Raw genomic sequence first — 17,813 nt, forward strand, 5'->3', positions numbered from 1 at the left:
GAAGTTTTGAATATTATTTTGTTGATACAATCGTGGTGGTCATGACGAAAAATAAAAAAGTATTTTTACTATAAAATTATTTAATTTTTTCTTACAATAGTGTTATAAAGAGAAAATGTTTTTGTTTTCCTGAGGCATGTAATATAAAAACTAGGTATTGCAATTTATCATTTCATGTACGTAAAAATAACTCCTTATGTGTTCAAATTTTATCGAGTTAGTACATATATATTATTTTATTCGATGTCAAAAAGTGTCTAATATGAAAGAGGTTGGGAGTTTTTTTACGATATTACACAGGCTGTAATCTCGGCCGTACCGTTCATTTGTTCAAAAAGTCTGTGTCTTCTTGCCAAAAAAAAAATTAAATTACATATAAACGAATAAAATATCTTATAAACTATCCATACTCAGCGTTATTAGTACATTATTATGGCATTTTTAATAGATTAAGAGAACCGAGTCAGCATAAAACGGTGTAATTACGATTTGTAGGTAATTTGAGGTAGGTATCAAAAGCAAATTATATCTACGTAGCCATTTGCCCATTATATATTATTTTTTAAAATTATCCATATATGTAATAAAATTGGAGTGTCTGATTATAATATTAAAATAGCCCTTTTTTATTCACGCACCAAATTATTTTTTTTACTATTTCTATCTGCGTGTCAATTTGTTTCGGCTAATATCTGGAACGGCTGGACCGATTTCGACTACAATATATTTATATAGAGGCTACAATATATATATATATTTTTTTTTTTTTTTTTTTTTTTTCTTAAATTCAAACGCGAACGAGGTCGCGGGTACAGCTAGGAATAATATTATAAATTCGAAAATATTAGAGTGCAACCGAAGGTTTCTGGCGGAAGCTGACGATTACCCTAAAATAATAAGTTCAAGACTGGCTAATAGTGAATGAAATAACGTTTTTAAAGTTTTTAGTGATTTGTGACTATGGAAATAACTTAAGAAAATGATAAAAATCACTTGGTGATAGGGTTTAGTGCTATCCGTCTGGATTGGTACCACCTACTCATCTAATCTAAAATAAAATGTTATATGTCTAACTTAATAATAAAAATAACTTAAAATTATTTTAAAAGTCGCATCATAGCGTTTGTCAGTCTTATTTCCTTAAATTTCGGCGATTACTGGAAACCTTCGACTTCGGCCTAAACTTCCGCCAATTTTGGCGGAAACTGAAGGTGGCCGACGATTTTTTTTATTGCCGAAGATGGCTTAAGCCGTTGATTCGCCCGGGGACAAGTATGTATTAATTTATGTTTTTGTTTGTTACGCTGCCACTTCTAACTATATAGCGCATCACTAGAGCGCAGGAGTACAGAAAACAACATTGGCTATCTCGTATCTGCCTTACACTAGAAACTAGTTGGATTTATAACCTCTGTAATTAATGTATGATAAACATATGTATAAATTTTATTATTTAAGCTTTAATTTAACATCAATTGTAATGTTTTATCAATATACATAAAACTGTTCCATTACTGAGTGACTGAGTGACTGGCAGGCAACGCACAGCCTAAACCGCTGGACCTAGAGACTTGAAATTTGGTACATGTATGCCTTAAGTGTCCTAAAGGTGCACTAAGAAGGGATTTTTCAAAATTTCCACGGAATAGGGAATAAATGGGATTTATGAATTCGAACCAAAGTAGCTCTATCTCCGTAACTATAATTATTAGGGGTTTCAAATTTAGCGTGCAAGTAGGTTATAACAACAACTAAAAACTATTTTTTGGATATTTCAGAATTCCCAAAGAATAGGGAATAAACGGGACTTGTCTTATATAAAACTAAAGAGTAATAATAATAATTGCACTCATTAACTAATTACTATTGGTCACGGTATACGGTACCGCGTGTTTGGAAATATATGACGTAATTATTTCTATAAAATAGATAAAACACATTATACGTGCGCGAATGTTATGTTGACTCATGTGAGGTATAGTTTTTATTGTGTTTTACGCAACATTGAAATATAGGCCGTTACAAACACAGGTACTTTTATTCATTAACAGAAATCGTTTCGTAATAATATGGGTCATTTGGTCTATATAAGGACTTCCTTGACATTATTAAAAAACTGTCCAACGAAATGGGTACTAAAGGATTATTAAGTCTTGCCTTTGCATTCTGTATAGTCGGGGTGAGTTGAAATAATTGTTGTTCTATATATAAACATAAAATATAGTTTGTATGTGAGTACAACAGATTAACAATCTATCTTTTCGTTTCATTTGATATTTTCGATTTAGGATAAAATGAATTTAACTGAAACATATCTTTATATTTATTTATTTCGATGACAAATGTGTAATAACATGAATCTATGTTGAATGACTAGTGGTCAATGATGTGTGGCCAACCTACTGACCAATATAGATGCCTACTATTGCTCTATCAAAATTGAACTATTGTGTTCTAATATGCATGTAAATGCAGGCAAAAGAGACGTAACATCTTAGTGTCCAAGGTTGTCCAAGTTTGAATGTTGATGGTATTCACCACCCGTGACCCGTTTGAACTTCTATTTTGAAATTAAAGAACTAAACACCATTGTGTACTATTATTGACAGCTACTTAGTGTGTTTGATACAATTATTATAACTATTTCAAGTTTATGTTTTACGATTTCTAATTATAAATTCGATTTTCAAGGTTTGCCAGGCTCAATACTATGGTCGAATGCGAGGTTTGAATTCTATTCACAAAGACGCTTGCACTTGCACCTGTGATGATCTCGCCTCACTTATAGCCTTAGCGCGGGCTTTGGAGGACAAGGAATTAACTTCTTATACACCAACAACAGCACCACCGCCGCCACCACCACCAACAAATCCGACCCCATGCCTCAGCAATTTTGAAGATCTAATCATGAAATTAGTCAACGCTTTGGTTTACACCGCCACGGAAACAGCTAAAAATTCGTGCCACTGTCCACGTGCCTCGTCTGTCCCGACGACACCTAGCTCCAACTCATATTATTCTAATTCAGATGATGGTTTAATCAATATCGACCTTTTTAACTCGCAAAATAATAATAATTTATTAGACGTAGACGTCGCTAATCAAAATTTAGTTGGCGTTGGACTGGGAGGAACAGATTACAACGGAGCTCCTTCAACAGGGCAAAAACCAGCTAGTTCAAAACCATCGGGCCAAAATCCTACAGGTATGAATCCATAGTATTTTGTTCATAACATCTAATTTTATATATATATAATTTATTATAGGATTTGCCATAGTCCTATTATTTGTGTTTTTGTTGTGAGGGTTTGAGAACATATATACAGATATAAGGTTTTCTAGTTATTATAGTTGAATATGAATATATCATTCATTTTCTGTCCAACAGGCCAATATCCAAAGGGTCAACAACAAATGGGCTCTTACCCAACAGGCGTCAAAAATCCACCAGCAAGCAATTCCAATTCAAACGAGGGATTAATAAACTTAGACGTTCTTAATCCCAAAAAAGATAATAATGTGATAGACTTGGACGCCGGCAAACAGGGAGTCCTTGGTGTGAGCTTAGGTGGAGGCGGCGGTGGTGGTACAGCTCCAAATGCCAATAACGGCTACACAAACAGTGCACCTAACAATGGAGGGGACTTAATTAATCTAGACCTACTTAATCCTAAGAAAAAAAATGATGTGGCAGATTTGAGCGTCGGGAAGGAGAGTGTCCTTGGTGTTGGTTTAGGTGGAGGTGGAAGTGCAGCTCAAAATCCTAATAACGGCCATGTTAATAATGCACCTTACTCTTAATAAGGCTTACTAAATTAGAAGTACTTGATCCCAACAAAGAAAATTATGTATCGGATTTCAATGTTCGTAAACAACCTTTGTTGGTATGGAACTTAAAATAACTGGTTGGTACTTAAAATAAATATTTGGTAGCTATATTTAGTAGCTGTTTAATCCTCGAACGAATTATTTTTATTTATCTCAAATAAAAAAAAAAAACGAAAGAAAATAATCGTTCTTATTACCCCTTTGTATATTGTCTCGAAATTTTAATATTTTAAGTAAGACCATTAAAAATCTAGTTTTACTGCATTACTCTCAAACTAAATCAATAAATTAGTTTATTGGCAATATTCCTTGGTACTTGCATAATATTACAGAATCTCTAAATATAACATATATTAATAACAATTAAATTCGATACTATACTGTTTACTAAGATTGTTTTTGTTTTTTGACGGCAATGGTTATATGGTTACAAATCAATATGGAAAATGATTGATTGTGTACGTTTTTTTATAAATTTAGCACATACAATTGATTTACTTTTATTACTTTGTGCCTATAGAAATTGGTATTGTAAGAAGTACCTGCAAATAATTCGCAGATTCCTCCAATAAAGAATCCTAAGATGTTATAACCCTTGTGTAAAAACGCTTTTCCAGTACGTGTCGACAAAGTTTGTAGTTAAACTCTAATATTCAGTTTGCAAATATCTTTGATTAAAAATATCTTTAAATATCACTTTATACTGTAAATAGACTTTACAACACTGTAAGAGTCGACGTAGTTTGTAGTTAAACTAGAATATTCAGTTGACAATCACTATATTTCAACGAAATACCCTATATAATCAAAAACCCGCTTCCCGCGTCCGCGTCTCCAAGATGGCCGTTTCGAATGCCGAGCGCGCGCGCCACCAAACGGCCACCAGTGTAACCAGTTGTATTAAATAAAACCTTACACTTGTAACAACACTCAGTGGCGGCCTTACCTATTGCGAGGCTCCGGGCGATAGGAAAGTCGATCTTGTGTCATGGAATTTCTTAAGTATATGCGACCCTACACTCCCATCCAGTTTCTGAAAGTGGTTTTAGCGATAAGGATTTTACATGAGCATTTAAAATAGCCCACCTTTGACTTGAACCGGCGAACAGAGTACCAACCTTTGTAATAAACTAAAAAAAGGTTTTGCTTGGACACAAGATGATGCTGCATCTCCTAGGATGAGATTCTAGCTATGACTTCCACAAGGTAAAAAATAAGCAAGTGGATTAATTTCAATTATACGTTTTTGGACACCACTTTTTTCGCCACGCATGTTGGCACCATTATCATATCCTTTGCCTCTGCAGTTTTGCAATGATATACCTAACTGTTGTAATTCAGTAATTATATAATTAGCCAAACTTTCAGCTGTGGTTTTTTCGACGGCTATGTAACCAATAAAATGTTCTTTAATTTAACCCATTTTTATATTAAAAAATCTTATAATAATTGATAGTTGCTCAACACAAGAAACATCGCGAGTACAATCAAGAATAGAGTAATATTTGTTATGAATTATTTTTCCAACTATTTCAGACTTCACGTGACTTGCCATTACTTGTATGAGGTCATTTTGAATATTTTTTCCGATGTAGTGGTCTTTAATCGTTTTATCTTTGACTTGTTGTAAGTGAAGTCTCAGCACGGGATCAAATCGGGCTATTAACTTTACTAAATCTGTAAAGTTGCCGCTTGTCTCACTCGAACCTAAGTCAGATGTTAACTTCTCTCTATGACCCCTGAAAGCCAAATTGTGAGATGCTAAAAAATTTATAATTGCGAGCAATATTTATAAAATATCTCTCCAACTTTGCCTTTCTCCTTCAATTTGTGACTGTGCCAAAGAGTCAATAGTGGAACAGTTTTTTAAATCATTCTCTAAATTAATCCATTTCAGCATACAATCTTTGTGATGTCGACTAGTTTCGTGTGACTTAATATTAACTAATCACCCATATGTTTCCAATCACACACTCCCTCACTTGATCCAATCTTCGTATTTTCTAGCCCGAATATTCGACACGAAAAGCAGTAAACGGCATCCTTTGTTTGTGAATAAATCATCCAGCGCCTGTCGAGCTTTTCACCGTTAATTAATATCTTGTTATAATGATATTCACTGAATCGCCGTATATTATCATTTACGGGAAATAACTCGACTTCAATCCGAAATGGACCTCTTAACACGATCTCAGTTCGATCTACATCAGTAATTGCTCTGGGCCACGTATCGAGGTCATTTTGACGGTTCAGATTTTCCATTACGGCTTTCATGGATGTAGACATAGTCTCTGGTTCAGATTCGTCATCTCGACTGGATAGAGTTGACGTCGGCACCCGTGACCTAAGAGGCAATGATGTAGTTAAATCATCATCTTCCTCGCTGTTTTTACTTAATGACGGTGGCGGCATCCATGATGATACTGAAGGAATGTTTCCAGCCGTATAATTTTCTTGATCGTCACTTTTTATAAATTTATATAAAGATCCACGTAGATTTTCTTGTATCTGCTTTCCTGTGATAGCTCGTTTCCTTTTTCAACTACCTGACTCAAATTTTCTACCGGAATCACGATCACGGGAGCTCATTTCGTAAATCTTGTTGTGATTCGCGCATACAGTCAAAAATATTTTTTAAATAGGTGTCACACAGATTTTTAACCCTTTATCAGCTTACTCAGTACTTAAAATACTATAATTGTCACTTTTCTAATTCACTTAATATTTGAAACACTATAAGAACGGACAATTAAATATAATTGAACGATATGTAACTCATTCTGCAAGTGAAACAATTCCGAAGTAACAAAAGTTGACGAACGAAAAAAAATAAGGGAATTCCCCGAGTGTTAGACGAGCAGAACATTATGTCCCGATCCGATTCCCGCCGAGTCTTAAGTGTATTCTACACTAGTCCCGAGTACTATGCGTTTAACAAACCGAAATACAAGTGTTTCGAGGTGCGATATTCAGGCGCACGAAGTACACAATGAATAAATCAACTATGATTTAAATGAATAACTTTATTATTTCTTATATAATTAACCGTTATTTTAAAATCTTAATAAATAATTAGGAACAAAATCAAAAGTATTAAATAAATAAAAATATAGTAAAAAAAAATGCCTAGCGCTAGTAAAAAAAGCTCATCTGGTTATCAATGCTACCAGCCAATCGTCGTATATTCCAGCGCGAAATAGCAGTTTGGCGACATGCTGTTTTGTTTCAATTTAAAAAACGAGTGACCGAAGAGAGTAAGTGTTGTTACAAGGGTCATAACATCTTTAGAATTTTCATTGGAGGAATGAATAGTAGGTACTTCTTACAATACCAACTTATATGGGCACATAGTAATAAAAGTATATCAATTGATTGCGCTAAATTTATAAAATATCATAAACAATCTATAATTTTCAATGTTGATTAATATATTATCATTGCCATCATAAAACAGATTGATTGATTAAGTATTTAAATATTATGTCTTCAAATAACATTTTTCTTTTACTTATAAGTACCAGATAACAAAATCCAGATGAAACGTAATTATTAAAAAAAGGTAGTGTCAAATTTGACATATAACTGACATTAGAGTACGTTTGAGTTTTGTTATGTTTAAAATTTTACAACATGACAGTTCCTTTGAGTGCAAGTCAACGATCTGATTAATATTGTTAACAGTTATTTAAAAACATTAGTAGTCAAATATTTCGCTTAAATTTTGTTCAAATGAGCAGTTGTTGCTATGACTTCCGAAATTGACGTCTTACAAACAAATGAATTCCTACGACGACGGAAATTGAGGCTTCAACAGGTTAGAGGTTTTATATACTCAACGTTTTTTTACAAAACTTGTCTGTTGCCACTTTTTGTTTTTAATATTAATTTATTTTGTTTGTTTTTAGGTTAGGGAACAATCAAAAGACATCGCAAAGAGAATTAGACAGCGCGCTAAAGTAGAAAAGTCGCGGCAAATAACTGATATTGACTCTAAAAAGGAGAAAGAATATTTTGAATGTCAAGAGAAATTAGTGAAACGTTTAGAATTACTGTACTCCAAGGGCTTGCAGAATGTCGGAGCTAGTCACAAAAAAGCACTAGAAGTTTGTAAACCAGGTAAAGACTTTATTAATCATAATCTACATTAATTTTGTTATTCAAATTGTTCTAAAAAACATAAGTTGAAATGTAATATTGTTATAACTATATTACCTTTAAATTATTGTTAAATAGATTTAATAGAAAAGACAGATCCATCTAAGTTACGTGGCAAAGAAGCCGCTGCTGAAGTCAGAAAAAGAAAACAAGAAAATCTCGATGAACAAAAAAAGCTCTTGGATAGGAAGTTAAAAGCAAGGTATAAATATTTTATCATTAAATAGAAGATGCAAGTGCTTCAAGGTTTCAAACATTCTTTAGTAAAATGTGTAAACATTTTTTTTAAACATATCAACTGTTATCATTTCAGAGAGGTGGCGAATGAAATAAGTCGAGAGAAATCTACTATTATTGCAAAGAATATAACTAAACAGACTAAGAGAACTGACGATCCACAATCTAAATCTGCAAGTTCTGTAAAAGAGATAAATGACAAAGTATGTGATGGAAATGTTGATCCTAAAAAAGACAATCTAGATGTATCGAAAGCAGATATGGCTACACAATGGGAATTTGAAGAATTGCCAAATGAATGGGAACCCAATATACCAGCATTATCACTACCTAAAGATGAAACTGTTGTAGACACAGATAAGTCAGACAAAAATAAAAGACCCAATTTATTTGCATTGAGTGATGAGATGCCGTCTAGTCTACGTGGAGGTCTTTCTAGTGTGCCTGAAGAAACAGTTCCTTTAAAGACTACTCTGAATCTTGTATCCGATTATTTGCAAAATAGAAATTTACGACTGAGACAATTTGAACCATTCAGAAAGCCGACTGATGACTTGCAAAGCATTAAACAGACAATCCTGCGCACTAGAGCATCAAGAGCAGATGGTAGTGTATTTGATAGTATTTGTCATGTTTTAGATGGGCAGGTTATTCCAGTCCCTTCCTGGCAAGCTGAGGAAAACATTGGTTTTTGTAATTACCACTTAAATCCTAATCCTTATCCCTATGAATGTCTTTCAATGTTTACGAAAAATGTGCATGCTTCTCCATTATCAAAACAAAAGCAATTGCACATGAAACAAATGCCTAAATTGTCCTCTAGGAGTAATAACCTTTCTCGTGGAATGGAGACAGGTGAAATTACTTTGAGAATGATTTTTGTATGTTGAAAATCGTCATAATTATATATTCATTTAGAGTAGTTTAAATTATCAGTATTTCATTTTTGTCATTATAATATTTGAAGTATCTAGCAACACTGTAGTATGTACATATTCTGTTTTATTTTTACTAATACATTTTAAAATAAAGAATTAGTGAGAATGAATACTAATAAATAGTAAAAGTTTCAGGTAACAAAGATAAGTCTTTTAGATCAGCTGATCCAGAGATAGCAATAACAAAAAAGAAATCTATATCTGTCTATAATCATAATACAAGGGATATAATGGATGTACCATATGGCAAAGAAGAATTTGTTTCTCATGACAAGAAAAGTGACGAGGATGCATATGCCCAAGCTCTCCAAGAAACAGCTAGTGCCATTCATATGGAAAAAGAACAAATTAACAAAAGACAAAAGGATATGAGAAACAAAGTTGCCGCTACTAAACAGAATGTTGACAAAGAATACAGAGACACTTTAGCTTTTTTAAACTCACTTCCAAAAGACAATGGTTTAAAACCTATAGTATGTATTAATTATAATAGAAATGCTTGCATATACTCTGATCGAAATTGTAATTCTTGATTTGTTTTTGTTGCAGAAGACGTCATATATGGATGATCAGAGGCAACAATTACAAAAGGACAGAAATCAGAGGAAATTACAGCTAGAGTTCAAAAAAATTGAAAAGGAATGTCAAAGAAATTGCAAGGTAAAACCCAAAATCAAAATTAAATATTCTTAATTTTAGTAGGGTATAAAAGCACTTTAGAATCATCATATTGAAAAGATCCAGCAAGAAACTCAATTGTTAGTTAGAAAAAGGGTGGTGCCACCCTTTTTCATTAAAGGAGTATGTCCGGAATTAAAATTAATGCTATTAAATAACTGGAATGTTATATTTATAATTAATTATAGAAACAAATACTGTGCCACAGGAAGGATGTGTTAACTTTGTCGAAAACTAAGTGTGATTGTTACAATTTTTTTGAAAGTTGTTGTAAGTCTATCCTGATCCTTTGGGCAATTGTGGTCCTCACTTCTAGCATTAGTAATAAGATAAAACCTAAATGAATCAATCGAGTTACAGTGTATGTAAATATGAGGTTTTATCTAGCTCTCATATAATATGCTTCGGTGTAAGGTGTTCAATGAAATCTTTAATAATGAAACATAAGCCCATAGATTGCGAAAAAAGTAAGAAATAGAATAGAATATTCGATGTTAGCAAGTCTTTATTTTAACTTTGCAGGTTTGTTTTACTACATAAATTGAAGGGAAGCCTTGTTATTATTATTTCGGTAACTATCATTGATGCTATGTAGTTGTATTTATTAAAATTTACCAGATCCAAGTAATGTTATTACACATTATAATGCAATTTATTAGGAAAAAATATATTCTATGATAGTTGTCGCCCGCGGCTCCTCTCGCCCTTAGAGGGTCAAGTGTGAGACCAAGTTAGATCAAGTTTGCTTCATACAAAATTTCATCAAATTCAGTTTGGATAAAAAAAGCAACAGACAGATAGATATACAGTGTAACTTATGCATTTACAATATTAATAAAGATTATTTCTATTAATCTTTTTTAAGCATAACAAGAGAAAATCAACAGTATTAGAAAAAAGTAGAAGTAAGTCAAAATCACCGGTGACCACTGATGAAAAACAAAGAAGAGACTTTGAATATTCCTGGATGCCGGTACCTGAGAGTGATGGCAATTTTGCTATTCATACAATCCCAACCACAACGAGGAATAAATCTGGCAATACAGTTAAATTTAGTGAACCTAACGGCTACCACGAGTACAGGTCGAGGCACAAACACACTCCACCAACAAAAGATAATAATAATGACAAACATGGAAAAAAAATCGTCGAAACTGTTATCGTACAGCAAAATAGTAATGGATCAGATGATAGTGAAAACTCCGTAGCTTCTGAAACTAGCTCCGTCGAAAATTTAAGTCTTGAAAGAGACAAAAATGTATCTCATCTTGATTCAAAACTGAGAGATGCCGATAGAATCATAATATACAAAATTTTGGATTCAAGAAATAAAAGAAGCAAAATTAAGAAGTCTGACAGTATAACTAATCATAAAAATAATTCGAATCCCACTGAAAGCTGTTCAGAAAAACAAACAAAACAGAAATCAGTAAATTTAGAACAAAATATTCATAATATACATAAAGATGTTTCGTTTGATCAAGTCCAGGAAGGTGAGTTAATTTAATCAAAAATATTAAACAATAATTTTCAATTTTACTGCATCAATGATACACAAATTCAATTGCTTTCCAGGTGTCTACAAAGGTGTTAATAGTCAAGGGTGAGTAATATAATTTATTTATTAAAATCGATGGTACATTCAATACGACTGAGTTGGACTATAGCTGCCACTCCCAAAATAGAAAAGCTAAATGTTTTGAAAATACAAGTGCAAATGTGAGGATTTTCTAAGAAAATGTCCCAAAAAAAAACAATACAGCTTAGCCATAATATAGGTTATATGCATTGGCATTTCAATGATATATAATTATTGTAACATATTTAATACAGTACCAAATGTTTTCCATAATATCCCAAATAATTCCTTTTTACTTTAGAATTGCCAACAACTACTTCCATTGCACAAAATATGTTGATGTGTGGGGGACGTCTGATCGTAAATGTTGGTGGTAATTAATTTGACTTAATTTTTCATAGTTCTATGATGATGAATATAAATGAGCAGAATCCTTGAATACGTATCTTAATCTTATTCCTATCAGTCCAAATCCCAAAACCTGGGAAGTATTTAATAGATCTTTTGTTTGTTAAGTACTTTGTTTATATAAAATTATTATTTCAGGGATAACATTACTTCATTGTACTTCTCAAAAGATCGTGAAGTTATTGAAAATCAAAATAGCCAAACTGACAAACTCGATTGCTCTCATTGCTGCGGAAAAACGATTTCAAAGACGAATGATAGAGGTATTAGAAAATATTACTTTGAGATATAATAACAAATATATGTGTATGAATTAATTTAGACATTTCAAGAGAAGCTATTAATAAAAAGGACTTAGATCGAAATGATATTTAAAAGTAAAAGACAAATTCATAAGCTTACTTTTTGTGTCTTGAGTAACATTAAATATTGATGGTTCGACAATATTATTCCTAACATCATATCAGTAGTAGTTGTAATGTTTTTCTTTTTTTAATATTGTTGAAGTACAAATAATTTATTAATTGACAATTTATTTTGAACACCAATGAAATATATGTTTATAGCTTTATTCTATCAATATCAGTCCATAAGAGTCTACAATCGTTCGAATATACAATTTAACTATAAATTTTCGTTTAACATCTAAAGAAATATACATATTTTCTTGATTACAGAAGTTCAAAACGAAGGCGGAGATACCGTGTTGAGGTAAGTTAATTCGAAAAATGTATGTAAATTAAAAGTTTGGTGTATTAAAAAATAGTTATTTAGCTCGCTCTTTAAATTTTTGCCATTAGATGTTGAAATAAAGTAGGCCTTGGGGTCCAAGGTTATTTAACACCAAACTTCATCAAATTCGCTTCAATGGTTTGACCGTGAAGCTGTTTCGCATTTATAATATGAGTATAGATGTGTAAATTATTATAAATTGTAAAGAATGTCATAAATTAAATCTAGGTTAGATATATGAGCTAAATTAAGTAATCTATATCAATATATTTCAGTTTCAGTTTGCTTTAAATAATAATTTTGTACCATGTGACTATTTCAGAACAACAAAGACAAATGTTAATTGTCACTGCGAAAAGAAGAGCAAAGAGAACAGTTTGCTAATACAGTCGTCTGCAGCTACGTCATCAACCTCTTTTAAAACTGCACCTCATGACAAAGCTAATAATGTTAATCCTGACAGTGGATTAATTAAACTAATAGATGATGGTGGTAATGAAGCGGGTAAATTCTACATTGGTGCATCTGGCTTCATAAAAGATGATAACTATGAAGTTGTTATACAATTGAGAAAGAAAGACGGCGAAAAAGTAAACAACCAGGAAAATAAAAATGTAACCGTCCCTGATGCGATGTCTGAGGTAAATAATGCATTAACAACACTTGATAACAAACAAGTTACAGAAGATGGGGGTAATTTAGATCTTTTATCAAATAACAAGGAAGAAAGTACAGGACCTGCGTTATCTTCTAATGTAACGAAATATTCTGAAGCAAAAAATAAAGCTGAAGCTAGTGATACGATACAAAACGTCGATAATCAGTCATTGAGCAAAGAAAAAAGTGAAACAGCAGTTACAGAAACAGTAACTAAACCACAAATTAGTAACACGTGTGAGAAAGCAGTACACACTTCTTTCGAAGATATATATGCTATTCCAATCCACGTGCCTAAAATTGATCCCATTTCAAGGCCAGCAACTTCTACATATACCCAAACTTCATTTAACTCATCCATTCAACGACCAGTGTTTATGCACATGAGTTCCTCTACATCTACCGCTTATATGAGTCCACCTGAATTGGTATTACCAAAATTTTTAAAACAAGATTATATTATGACCCATGAAGATATGTTTGCATTTGAAAATAATGTCAATCATTCCGATCCACAGTATGAAGTAATAGGGGATGATTGTAATGTATATGAAGAATGTAGGTGCAAACGTTGCGTCGGTGCTGATAAAAATTCAGCATGCATTGTAAATCTGAAGAAAAGAAATGCTAATAATACTCCACCTAATACAGCACGGAGTAACGACGGTTCTAGGTTAGCAAGTGCATTGAAAAAAACAAAAAAAAGAAATTGTAAATGTCATAAATGTAAATGCTCCAGTGAAACGAAATTATGTAAGTCTTATAAAAAAAGAACAAAAAGTGCAAATACTAACTCTACAATAGACAATTTTATTACAAATAAAAAGGTAGAATCGACTAGGTCTCAAAAGCCATCCGTCCATACTAAAGAAAAAGGTGATGATAAAATTAATCCTGTAGTTAAAACATATATCAAAAAACTATTAGCTCTAAATAGAGAGGGTTTAAAAGCAGTTGAAATAATGAATCAAGATTGCAGTGTCGCGTCAACACCAGGTAGTTCAATTATAAATGCACCGAGCAACAAAGATAAACAACAGGTTTTCACAGAAACTGTAGACAATAAAATATCACTTGAACAGATAAAAAATATTCTTAAGCAGCAGATTCTAAAAGAAAATCTCGATCAGAGTCAAAAAAGTAAATCTACCAATGTGAAAAGTACTGAATGTCAAACGGAAAAACACCCTAAACAATCGAAAATTGTTAAGAAAAAGTCAGTACACAAAGTTAAATCATTAAATATATCAAGGCAGCTACTAAACAAAAAGAAAACTGAGTTTCGGCGTCCCATATACGATTCAAAAATTATAACGTCGACATCTTCATCCACACGGGAAGAAAGAAATGTAGTTTGTGTTGATACTAAAAAGTCTAAACCACGATGTAGAAGTTCCCCTACGCCCAGATCATTTAGGAATTCAGATTATAAAAATAGTACCAGTTCTGATATAGGTGACCCTAATGATAAGAAAACTTTTAATCATTTCAAATCAGTTGCCAAGAATTGGACTCAACATTTAAATAAAAATAATCCTATAAACAACTATGAGTCCATAAACACAAATTCCAATGAAGAACAAAACAAAACAAATAGACAATTAAACTTAAGAACACAGAAACTAAAACAATCATATATTTCATCAGACTCTGAAAATCCTAGTGTTGTATTAAAACCTCTAACAGAACCACAATCCCCAGTAAATTTATCAACACAAACAAACAGAAGTATTGATGTTGAAACAAATTTTATGAAAATTGCAGAGGACAAACTACAAAATATGGAAAAAATTGCAGATTTAACTGAAAAATGTACTAAACGATTGTCAAACCTAGCAAAAGTTTTAGAAGAAGTAAGAAGAAATAAATCATTAGTTTACAGTCAAATATCCACATCCGATTCAGCATCAGAATCTGAACACAAATCCGACAAAAATGAATTCGCAGAAACATCTATTCCTTATAAAAATGTTACAATTCAAAATAAAGAAACAGAACCGTCTTTTTCGTCGCTAACAATTCCATTAAATTTAGATGAAAAAAAATTATGCACAAAAGATTCAGCAGAATACATACCCTTCTTAAATGACATTCCTAAACCAGTAAGTTTTATTATCTCTTCAAATGAATATACTCCTTCAAATGATAAAACAACTCACGAAAAAAATACAACTACAGAAGACGGGGTTGTAAAAATTAGGGGTAGACCGCCCCCAGCACTATCGCGTATTAGTCTCAAAAATGGGCAAGAGATATGCATTACGCCTCACGAGCTATCAACTGTTATCGAAGTAGATTCTCCTATGAGCTTTAAGCTTAAAAACCAATCTTCACGACCTGACACAAAATTTGAGGAGCCTGACAAATTAAATCAAATATCTGATGAGACAGACAACCAAACTAAAATCAATGTGACTAATACATCCGCGAATATAAAAGAAACGCGGATTGATCCAGACCTGTTGCAGAGCAATTTAACAACGACAAAGAATCAGGCTAAAGTTTCTACAGACTCTTCCGACGATTCTAAGATACAAACAATGGATATAAATCGTTTTAATGATATTATGTTAAAACCTTTTATCAGCCTCCAAGAATATGCTAAGCAATGTAATATTGGACTTGAAGAGGGGTCAAATATTGAAGATGTTATAAACAATGATCCTGTTAATGAAGAGTTAAGTTCCCTTCATTCTGACGGTAGCTTACCTGATGTGATAGCTGAATTATTGAAAAGAAATATTATTAGTGAACCGTTTAAGTTCGACACTGGTTCCAACGGTAATTCTACGACTTTGTCATCTGAATCAACATTATCTATATTGGCTCTGTCTAAAACGAGAAAGGATAAGAAGAAAAGTGGGTTGTTACTAAAAAATAAAGAAAATATAGCAGATACATCCGAAACATTAAGTATATCATCTAATCCTGATTTAGAGAATGCATTCCAGAAGATGGGAATGGGCTGGGCTTCTTCTACCTTAAAAAAGACAAAGGAGCGTTTAGCTTTGTCTTCTTCGTCTAATACTTCTAGTTCAAGTATGGCCCAATTTAAAATAAAAAGCTTTAGCCAAGTTATACCTACTTTAACGACTGACTCCACATCGTCTTTGCTGGAAATCTCAAAAGGTCATGAGAGAAAAAAGGTTCAGTCGCCAGGGAGAAACGTAAAAGAAAACTATAAAAATGCCATACAGCAAACTTCGTTAACAAATTCAATGACGGTAAAAGAATTTCTAACAAACGAATTAGCTAAGAAAATAACTTTTAGCAACAAGATTAGTCGAAAAGAAGCAGATGAAGAATTTGTTTCATTGTATGAGACCAATATGCCTGAAGATATGAAGCGAACTAATATTGAAATACAAGAAGATGAAGCTCAATCGACTGTTGTTAGTAATACAAGAGCACGTACCTCAACTCCAGTACAGATATTTAAGTCTACAACATACAATTCTACTTCGAGTTCCACTACTTCTAATGGATTATTCAGTAATGCTGATGACTTGTCATCTGTTAAGGTGACCTCGACCTCCATGCGCAATCATTCCACATCCGACAAGGATGATTTAACTATTCCTAATTACAGTTTAAAAACAAGGAAAGAGTTATCAGATTTTAGTAAAAGTGACTGAATGTGATATTGCAGTTATTTATTTTTTTGTGCAACTATGAATTTTTATATAAATCTTTTAATGGCATGTTACTTAAAATTGTTGTGATTTTTTAATGTATTAACAATAAAATATATACTATATTTACTATTTTTTTTTCTTATATGTAAAATTAAAAGAGAATAAACGCTTACTATAATTAACGATTTACCAAAATTAAAAACTGTAACTAGTAATGGCGAAGGAGCTGGCGAGCATTTTTGTGATTTGTTTTAAACTAATTAATTAAAAAACGAATCTAACTAAGTCCAGTTAAAGACCCACTGATTTAATATATTGTATAATTTGCTCATGTGGGCTTCCAAAGCTGCTATAAATTTTTATAAATAAAAAAAAACCGCCTTCAAAAAAATGAACTAAAAAGAAAAAAATAATCAGTTACATCCATAACCAATTTACGATTTTTTAATCACCTCTCAAAGTCGGTGCCAACATTGCTAATATAGGTACCTACATAATACACAATACATACATACAAAAACTAAATCTATTTATTGTATAGATGACACCATTAGACAAACCTTACTATCGATACAAATTAAATGATTTCAATATAGGAATTTATTTACTTTGTTGTCACCGACTTCAAAAGGTGATTAAAAAATCGTAAATTGGTTATGGATGTAACTGATTATTTTTTTCTTTTTAGTTCATTTTTTTGAAGGCGGTTTTTTTTTATTTATAAAAATTTATTTACTGCTTTTCAGTGTTGTTTTGCTATTTATAATTACAATTGGTAGTGTTTGTCATTCACTTTCTTATACTCAGTACATTTCGGCTCTCGACTCTAAACATAACTGAACGCCGTTTCAATACGATGTGGACTGCAACTCAAATTAAGCGTTACCTAAGTTACAATTGCCTAATGTTAACTGCTTATAGCCAATTAGACAATACCATTTTTTCCCGATGCAATGCTGTTAATCA

General features: G+C 32.3%; 2 protein-coding genes across 4 annotated transcripts; both read left to right on the forward strand.

Moving 5' to 3' along the window:
- The first annotated feature begins 1,862 nt into the window (after positions 1-1,862).
- On the forward strand, positions 1,863-3,852 carry LOC124540169. The gene is made up of 3 exons (XM_047117629.1): positions 1,863-2,179; positions 2,692-3,205; positions 3,389-3,852. Exons 1-3 carry the CDS (start codon positions 2,129-2,131, stop codon positions 3,799-3,801), a joined length of 978 nt encoding a protein of 325 aa, XP_046973585.1. The 5' UTR covers positions 1,863-2,128; the 3' UTR covers positions 3,802-3,852.
- A 3,601-nt stretch (positions 3,853-7,453) lies between these two features.
- LOC124537042 (serine-rich adhesin for platelets-like) lies at positions 7,454-16,947 on the forward strand. Of its 3 annotated transcripts, none has more exons than XM_047113755.1 (12): positions 7,454-7,642; positions 7,734-7,944; positions 8,062-8,185; positions 8,297-8,826; positions 9,288-9,631; positions 9,708-9,818; positions 10,702-11,329; positions 11,412-11,439; positions 11,717-11,788; positions 11,962-12,086; positions 12,501-12,534; positions 12,878-16,947. In XM_047113755.1, exons 1-12 carry the CDS (start codon positions 7,574-7,576, stop codon positions 16,845-16,847), a joined length of 6,246 nt encoding a protein of 2,081 aa, XP_046969711.1. In that variant the 5' UTR covers positions 7,454-7,573; the 3' UTR covers positions 16,848-16,947. The 3 variants fall into 3 exon arrangements, with proteins under 3 accessions (XP_046969711.1, XP_046969716.1, XP_046969720.1); XM_047113760.1 differs by having other exon boundaries at positions 9,294-9,631; XM_047113764.1 differs by lacking the exon at positions 11,717-11,788 and having other exon boundaries at positions 12,878-16,946.
- Positions 16,948-17,813: the final 866 nt, after the last annotated feature.

The sequence above is a fragment of the Vanessa cardui genome, chromosome 2 (assembly GCF_905220365.1).
Source record: "Vanessa cardui chromosome 2, ilVanCard2.1, whole genome shotgun sequence".
NCBI classification, from domain to species: Eukaryota; Metazoa; Arthropoda; class Insecta; order Lepidoptera; family Nymphalidae; genus Vanessa; species Vanessa cardui.